Source organism: Tupaia chinensis, unplaced genomic scaffold (genome assembly GCF_000334495.1).
Source record: "Tupaia chinensis unplaced genomic scaffold, TupChi_1.0 Scaffold144472_1, whole genome shotgun sequence".
Classification (NCBI taxonomy): domain Eukaryota; kingdom Metazoa; phylum Chordata; class Mammalia; order Scandentia; family Tupaiidae; genus Tupaia; species Tupaia belangeri.
The window spans coordinates 675,953-684,542 of record NW_006204331.1 but is presented as its reverse complement, the minus strand read 5'-3'; the positions used below and the strand labels follow the sequence as shown (position 1 = coordinate 684,542).

Here is an 8,590-nt window from a genome sequence, read left to right as displayed (position 1 = left end):
TGGAGGGGCCTGGGGGGTGCCGGGAGGGGTCCGTCTCCCTGTGACTGGCTAGAGTGTCCATGGTGTCCTTGTGACCTGCGGCCAGTCCTGCGACCCAGACCTAGGAGCCCCCCCACAGCCTGCACCTCGCACTGTGCCAGCGCTCCTGCTGCCAGCCCACTCTGCCCAGCCCTGGGGCCGCAGCCTGGGGCCAGCCCTGTCTTGGAAGTACAGCTCAGATCAACCCACTGACCTTCCAGCTCTGGCACCAGGCAGTGGACACGCTACCCAACACGCACGTGGGGTGCCTTACGTGACCTGCTGTGCCCTGCCCGGCCCTCGGCCCACCCCGCCTTGCCTCACTGTGGCAGCTGCAAGAAGCTGCCCATCACTCACCACCCAGCAGGCCCGTAGATGTGAAGCCTGTGCCCCACTGCTTGTCTACAACCCGCGGCCACCTGGAGGCCATCAGGCTGCCTGCACCAGGTGCCCATCCACACACAGGCCAGCAGGTGCACTGGCCCCGCCCACAGCTACCATCACGGGGCCTCTCTGAACACAGAGAGGCCGGGCTTTAGCAGGCCCAGCCCCCGGCCCCCAGGGTACAGGTCTGCTGTTGGTGAGGGGCCTCGAGGGCCTTCTCAGAGGCACTGGACCTAGGAGAGGGCCAGGGCGGGGTGTGGCTGCCCCAGCATTTCCTGGGGCGTGGCCCTTCTGTTTTTGCAGAAATGCAGATCTCCTCGCCACAGGCTGCCCCTCTGGCCAGGGTAGGTTTCTGTTGTCCAGGCCAAGCTGGGGGAAGTGAAAGAGCCCAGGGCAGGAGTTTTTGGTTTGGGGGCTGGTCCAGGGGGCCCCGGGCACCTGGTTGGGGCAGGTCTCTGGAGGGCACCTGAGGACCAGTGGGGGTGAGGCTGAGGCTGCTCTAGGGGTACGACAGCCCCTCGGCCCCCGGCCCCAGGGCTCTGGTGCTCACGTGCTGATGGCCGTCAGGAGCTGTGCTGGGGCCAGCCGCCCTGGTGAGTGCAGATCATACCCTCCCTCCACTCCCACCTCCGAGCCCTCCCTGCCTGCCTGCCTGGCTCCGGGCTGCTGCCAGCCCTCTCCTTGGGCCCAGGCGTCCGGTGTGTCTGTCCCCAACCTGGGGCTGCACTTGCTTCCACCTGAGCCATGGTGCTGAGCCCTGAGCCCCTCCTCCCACAGTGCTGCCACATCTGCGGGGGCCACCCTGAGACTGCCCGCTGAGCAGATGGACATGGCCACGTGGCAGCATGCTGCCTGACCCAGGGTCCCCGCCTTCCACCTGCCCACGAGGGCGGGGCCGGAGTGCCAAGTGCGGCGGTTCCCACACCTCCCAGGCCCTCCTCGCACCGAGACTACCCTCAGCCCGCTGGATGGTGCCTCGCCCACCATGTGTGAACACACGTGGCCAGCAGACCTTGCAGCCCAGGCCCCCAGTGTGGCCAGAGGTGCCACCAGCAGGAGATGCACCGCGTCACCTGGCAGAGCCTCCCGTCCACGGAACGGCCACCACAGCGACGCCGTTGTCAGCTGCGTCTCCTGTGACCCTGCACGGCAGGGCAGTCCCTCCACCTGCAGCAGGACCTGTCACCCAGCACTGCCCACTTGTGCCCTGCCACATGGTGGCATCACGGGGACGCACAGATGACGTGCTGGCTCCATGTGGCCGAGGCCATCGGGGAGTGATGAGGATACAGGTTGGTGACACTGGCCATGGCGGAGCACCCAGGGCCAGGCCCCCATTTGTGGGAGCCTGGCCACCCTGACCCTCTCCACCCCTGCCAGGGCCCAGCACATGGGAGCCTTGCTGGCCTCCGCAGCCTCAGTTTCCCCATCTGTAAGAGGGGCTGTGGCCTTTGTCTCCCTAGGCTCATGGGGCGTGCTGTGGCAGGAGCTGAGGTGAGGCATCTGTGGGCAGCTTTGCCATCTGGGTAGATGGGCGCCAGCAGGGTGGCCGGGGCTGACTTGCGGTGGGCAGTGGCTCTTCAGTCAGCCATGGGGGAAGGTGCAGTCAGCTCCCGTCCTGCGGGCTCACATCTGTGCCCGTCATGGTGTGAGTCCGGGCCCGGCCCCTGTGGCCTGCCACACCGGGCGCTGCCGTGTTGTGCTCCACAGAGTTCCACGTGCTCAGTCGTGGCCGGCGCCGTCCTGGAGGGTGCCGCCCTAGCCCTCTGCTCCTTCAGCACCTGCAGCGAGCTCTGAGACAGCTTCATCTACAAGCACGCGGAGCCCACAGTGCCTGCCACGAGGGCCTGGCTCAGGGGCAGCACGGACCCAGGACAGCAGCTGGCAGCCTGCAGCCCTCAGCGCAGAGCGGGGCATGGCTGTGGCCACGGTCAGGCCGGGGGCTGGTGCCGAGGGTGTGGCCGTAGCAACGGCAGAGGCAGAGGACGTGGCAGCAGGGTCTTTGGCCATGGGGGACTCAGCAGTGAGGGAGGCAGCCACGCGGCAGAGGGAGCTGGGCCACACCATCGGCAAGGAGCTTGGCACGGGGACCCGGCCCCCAGAAGGCAGGGGCATCACGCAGGGCAGGGCCCAAGAACTCTGAGTCCGACTTCCGGCTTTCCAGTGGGGAGCTCAACCCTGAGGACCTTGTCCTGCGGGAGCTCCTGGATGAGAGCCAGAACGTGACCGTGACCGGCAGGGAGGACGGCTGTCCGACGCCTTTGCCAGCCTGTCTCCCACAGCCAGCAGTATAGGAACCGGTCCTCGGCCTCCTTCAGGCCCTGTGCAGGGTGCCAGCAGCCCAGGCTCGCCACGAGGCCTGGTGGTCAGCTCTCTCTGGTCCACACTGTCCTCGGGTGGGAGTGGTTCTACCCACTGGGCCTCGTCCTCCCGGCGCTGCCCCAGGCACTTGATGGGAGCAGGCCTCTGCCTCCTTGGCCTGGATAAGCCCAAGGGCACCCTCGCTGGACCCTGCCTCTGTTCCCATGGCCCTGTGGAAGTAGCACAGGGAGGGGAGTGCCACAGCTTCCTGACCTTTGCCTGCCGCCTTGACAACACCCTCGGTGTCTGGGACCTGGGCCCCAGGTCTGGGGGCTGTGCACACGGCTGACGGTCAGTTTCATGCTCGGTGGGAAGCTGGGTGTGGAGGTCTGAGGCCGGGGACTGCATCCTACATCCTGACAGCAAGCTAGAGCCCGCGCCAGGCTGCCTCTGTCGCCCCCATTCAGCAAGGAGAAGGCAGTTCCAGCTCAGGAGCCTGCCCTCCACGCTCTCCGGGACCTGTCCGGCCACCTGCTGTCCCACGAGGGAGCCATGGTGAGCAGGGAGCACCTGGTGCAGGCTGAGACTATCGACGCCCCTGGGCCCCAAGGAGGCCGACGTGGCGGCTGCGTGCTGCCTCTCCCAGGTGCCGTGCCGGCGCTTGCAGGCCCACCGTCCCTACAAGCAGCTGGCGAGGACAGTGCTCAGGGCGTGGATGCAGCCGCCTCGTGGTCGGCGTGCAGGACCCAGCGGCCACCGGCTCGAGGCTGTGCGCGAGAAGCGGGATCTGCTGCCCCTGTCGCTGCCCTCCAGCACCGTGACAGCTGCCACCCACACACCCTGCATCTCCCGGCCACTTTCTGGGAGCACACCCCGCCTGCTGCCCACCATGGGTGGACCTCCTCCTCGGATGGTGTGCGTCCTCCACCAGTCCTGCGGGACGTGGCTTCTGGAAGGCCCTGGCCGCTCAGCCTCAGTCTGCTCCTGCTGGAGAGAGTGGCGGTGGCTCCTGGCCGCGGCAGGCAGCTAGTACTGTGGCAACCTTGCCCATCCGTGGGTACCTGGACGTGGCCTGCAGCGGCAGATCCTGCTGGTCCTGGGACAGGGCTCCGTGTACACCCCAGGGACGTCAGCAGCCTCTGGCCCGCAAGCCAGAACCACAGGCAGTGCACTTGCAGGTGGCATGGAGGTTAAGGTGGCTGGATCCTGCATGGCCAACGTCCTGGTTTGAGTCCCAGACCTGCTGGCTGGAGAAACATGCTGGGTGTGTGCGTGCAGGCCCAAGACCCCGAGAAGAGGACGGAGAAGGGATTGTAGCGTGGCCATCTCCCTGGGGGTGATTTCTCACTGTTCCCTCCTTCTCTGCCTCTCTCTGGTGAGCACACATGCCCCATGGCAAACTAAAAATAAAAGTGTCCCCTTGGCCTCAGACGCCCTGACTCCAAGGAAGCACCCTTTCAGAGGTGAGGCCATGCGTTCTGCACGTGTGTTTATACTCCTTTATTCATGGGCAAATACTAGAAATCACCTCTTGGAAGGCGCGGTTGGGGCGGGCTGGGCTTGCCCAGCCGCCCGGGGGTGAGCCCCTCGGGGGGCCCAGGCGCGGTCTGCAGGGTCAGGCTGTCCCGCCAGGGCTCGTACACCAGCGTGCAGCTCTCCGCTCGCTTGATGGTGAACTTGTAGGAGCGGTCAGGGAGCAGGTTATGGACGTCGAAGGAGCAGGCGGCCACGGGGATGAGGCCACACTGCGTGCACTCCTGCTGTGTCCGTGGGTCCAGCAGCTTGAAACGCAGCTCAAACTGCTCGGGCACCACCGGGTGGACGGTGACGAACCAGCGCAGGCGGGCCCAGTCCCTGTGGGCTGCCGACTCCTTCCGGTCGAACATGACCGGCATCCTGGTACTCAGCATGAGCCGGATGTGGGGGATCTTGGTGGCACCAAAGTCGGACACCAGGCGGTGCTTGATGTGCAGTCGCCCCGGCACCATCATGGCCAGGAAGCTGTCCATGGCCGCCGCCAGGTCTGCCAGCTGCCGCTCCACCAGCCCCCAGCCAGCCAGGAAGGGCTGCGGGTCGGGCGCCTCGAGCAGCGCGTCCAGCTCTGCGCGGCCACGGTCCAGCCGCTCCAGGAGGTCCCCGAGCAGCAGCAGCTGGATCTTGGCCTGTGCGGCGCCCACCTGCTTCATGCGCTGGAACTTCCAGGGGTCGATGAGCTGGAACATGGTGCTGGGCAGCACCAGCGGGTTCTGGTCGCCCAGGGCCAGGTGCTTGGGGAGGACCTCGATGTAGTAGGAGCACTTCCGCAGCAGCTGCACGCGGGCGTGGTGGCGCTGGAGCAGGTGCGGGCTCAGGTCCGCCGTCAGGAACTCGCGCAGTGCGTTGCGGCGCTCTGTGTAGGTCCTCCAGGCCTCGGGCTCCAGCAGCTGCTGGTCTTCTGCCTCTTCGGCCTCCTCGGCCTCCTCCTGGCCCAGGAAGGGCTGGGGGCTGTCCAGCTTCATCTTGTCCAGGTCCAGGCCTGCCACTCGGAAGCTCATTGTCGGAGCTGGGGGTGGAGGCCGGCGTGAGCTGCCGAGGGCAGGCTGACCTCGGCACCCACCCAGACACACTCAGGGCGATGTCTCAGTGGACGGCTGTGGCCCACTGCCCCCAGGCCCAGCCTCTGTCCCTCTGTCAGGGCACATCTCTGGGAAGAGGCTGGCTTCAGGGCTGAGACCTGGACAGAAGTGGATGCCGAGGGGTAGAAAGTCTCTCCAAGGGCTGGCTGTCATTTGGGGTGATGAGACAGGGCACATGAGGACAGGGCTCTGGGGCCTGTGTCCTGGCCAGGGCCTCAGTGCCTCATCTGACAGTGCCCCTGGGCTGTGGAGAGGGGCGTGTGGTCCTGGGCTGTGTGGAGCCTCTGGGGGACATTTGTGGGCCATCCTCTGTAGGGCTTCCCTGGGACCCCGTCTGCACAGTTGCAAGGCAGGTCGGTGAGGCCAGCTGGTTGCTGGACCAGTGCAGGAGGTGCCCAAGCCTCAGTTCCGAGGAAGCACCTGCCAGCTCCCACTCCTGAAAACCCTCCGGTTGGTGGATATCCCTCTCCCCCACGATGGGGCGTCTGAGGCCAAAAGCCAGGCAGCTCTGGGGCCAGGGTTTGAACTCACTCACTGAACCAGAGTCTGACCCTCCCCCAGACCCGGTTTCCAGCTCTGGGTCCCCTGGACAGGGCAGGCCACAGGGCTGGCCTGCAGGGGGCTCCTTGGAAAGGGACCAGCACCCCTGGAAGTTGTCCCCACCTCCTAGCCACCTGTGGGGAGGGGGTCAGAGCCTCTTGCTGGGCAGTGGCTTCACTTTGGGGGTCGCAGGTTGTCACAGCAGCGGGGAGGGTAGAGGAGTGACGAGAACTGACTAGGTGAGGACACAGCCTGCCTCCTCTGGGCAGGCGGTCCCTGACCTTCCTGGGGACCCAGAGAGGGACCTGGGCTGAGGTGGGACTGAACCTGCCCTGTGGGATGGCCTCTGGAGGACCTTGCCTGGGTGAGGGGAGAGGGAGGGCCAGCTGGAGTCCACAGGGCCTTTGTCCCCCAGGCCTACCCCTCCGTGTCCTCCCGACCTACACTACCCCTGGCCCCCCACCCCCGCCCCACGCCTGCCCAGGCCTCCTGTGGCCACTTGCCTGTGTCCTGGCGCAGAGCAGAGCCTGAGGCTGGCTGTGTGCAGCCACCACCCTCGGGGTCCAAAGGGTTGCCATGGGGACCGGGGCCATTGTGACGCTCAGGCCACTGGTCGAGCCCTGGCCTCTCCCACACCCTGGCAGGGAAGTCGGCGTCCCCGCAGCTGGAGGGGCTGCGCTCAGTCTGCCGGTCCTCTCTGGCTGGGCCCGGGCCGGACCCGGTGTCCCACTCACAGCCGCAGCCCCAGTGCCCGCCACCTGCCGCGCCTGGTGGAACCGCCCGGTGGCTTCGCTTCACTTTGTTTGCAGAATCGGGCCTGGGACCCACGCCGCCCAGGAGCCTGGGAGCTGATCTGGTCCCACAGCCAGGCTCAGGTGGCCCCGCGCAAGGGCAGGATGAGGCTGGCGGCCCCTGCGTGGGAGATCCCGTCCGCGAGTGCGAGTTCTGGCGCTCCCCACGCCTCGGGGTTACCAGAAGGGGGGGTCACCGCTGGACTCCCCAACTCAGTAGGAATCCTCAGGGAAGCTGGGGAGCCAGGGCGTAGCCCGAGCCAGGTAGTTGGTCATCCGGGCACACGGACGGTGGGGGAGGCAGAGCACAGGCCCCCGGAGCCCCAGAGCAGTTCTCCAGGCCCCTGCCCGTGCGCCCCACACCTCCAAGGAGCGGGGCCTCTGCGGCTGCCTCCCATCCCCATCGAGGGTGGCCAGGCTGGGCACCCCAAGGCTGGCTCCTCTGGGGGGAGGACAGCAGGCTGGGAAGGCCCTGCCCACCCCAGCCTCCTCCCCTGGGGGCCAGCAGAGAGGCCCGCAGGCCAGGCTGGGGAGGGCACTGTTCCTGGGGCTCTCCTGCCAAAACAGCCTACCAGCTGCAGCTCAGGGCCTTCACAAGAGCTCCGAGCGGCTTCTTTGGAGAAAGGGTGTGGGGTGAAGGTCAGAGGCCCGCCTGGGAAGGAGGAAGTGGGTGGGAAGCAGCAGAAAGCCAGCCTGTGGTGTGAGGGCTAGGGTGGCTGGCTGCAGGTTTGAGTCCCCCATCCGGCAGCTTGGAAAACACTCCGGGCATGAGTGTGTGTCTGCCCAAAACCCCAACGGAGAATGGAGGAGATCTGGTTGTGGTGTGGCCAAGCCCCTAGGGGGCGATCTCTCTATTTCCTGCAAGTTCACGTGCCTCCTGACAAATTGCAAAAAAAAAAGAAAAAGAAAAGCAGCTGAAGTTTAAACATTTTTTTTTTTAAAATTATTTTATTTAACTTTATTCATTTATTTATTTATTTTCATTTGGCCAGAGAGAGGACGGGCCATGTGGGAGTCCAGTGCCCTGAAGCACTGCACCTCTGGCCACTCCCTCTGGGGTGAGTCCCTGCCGTCCTCTCAGGCCTCGTCCCCGTTACCTGACAGACTGAGCGCTCCTTGGGAGTGGGCTCCCCTGCTTGGCCTCCGGGAGGGAGACCTTCGAAGGAGGGAGAAGGCCTCTGCCGTGGGGGTGGTTGGGACCAGACAGCGCAGCGGCCCAGCGTGGTCTGCCCGCCCTTCTCTCTGGCCAGCTCCCTGCTGCCCACTCCTGCCCTGGGCTCTGGGCGTGAAGGTGCGCTGAGCCCTGGGGCCAGGTCCCCGTTGCTTTGAGGCCGGGAGTGCCTGCAGGGGTCTGCACAGTGACCTGCATGCCTGAGTCCTGTGTGGAGAGCACAGGGAGCCCGGGAGGCCTTCCTGCAGCTGAATGGGGGAGACGGGAGCTGCGGAGGACCATGGGGCCGCCCCGTGCCTCAGCCGTTCGCTGCCCAGCCAAGGAAGCCAGACCCCACGTGACCAAACGGCGTCCGAATCCTGCTGGCCCCAGGCTCGCTGGGAGCACAGGAGTAGGGCCTCGGTGTGACGAAGCCCTCCGGGGTGCTTCCTGTCTCTCATGCACCCATGTGTTCCCCTTTATGAATGAGAAAAATGTTTTAAAAAAACGGTGTGTAAAACCCCACGCTTGCACACACGAGAGAAGCAGGTGGCAGATTCACAGCAAGGTCACGGCACGAGCTCCAGACCCTGTTGGGGACCCTAGTTCTGTGTGTGCAACATCTGTTTCTGAACCCCCCCAACAGCGAGACTCCACGGGAGTCTGGCATGGACACTCACCAGGCCACACCCCTCCGAGAGGCCTCAGGTTCTGGAGCCATTTCCACAGAGTCTGAGGGCATGGAGGCAGCATGTGCTTTCCGTGGGCTGGCCAGCCGCCCCACCTCGGTG

The 8,590-nt window shown here is 65.8% G+C and overlaps 1 protein-coding gene and 1 long non-coding RNA gene across 2 annotated transcripts; one reads left to right on the top strand and one right to left on the bottom strand.

Moving 5' to 3' along the window:
* Window positions 1-26: 26 nt before the first annotated feature.
* Window positions 27-3,976, top strand: LOC114005797 (uncharacterized). Its single transcript, XR_003547613.1, has 3 exons — window positions 27-1,694; window positions 1,866-1,896; window positions 2,113-3,976. It is a non-coding gene; the product is annotated as an uncharacterized LOC114005797 (long non-coding RNA).
* A 212-nt stretch (window positions 3,977-4,188) lies between these two features.
* Window positions 4,189-6,438, bottom strand: FNDC11 (fibronectin type III domain containing 11). The gene is made up of 2 exons (XM_006167055.1): window positions 6,362-6,438; window positions 4,189-5,245 (listed from the first exon to the last, which is right to left on the bottom strand). Exon 2 carries the CDS (start codon window positions 5,235-5,237, stop codon window positions 4,221-4,223), a length of 1,017 nt encoding a protein of 338 aa, XP_006167117.1. The 5' UTR covers window positions 5,238-5,245; window positions 6,362-6,438; the 3' UTR covers window positions 4,189-4,220.
* Window positions 6,439-8,590: the final 2,152 nt, after the last annotated feature.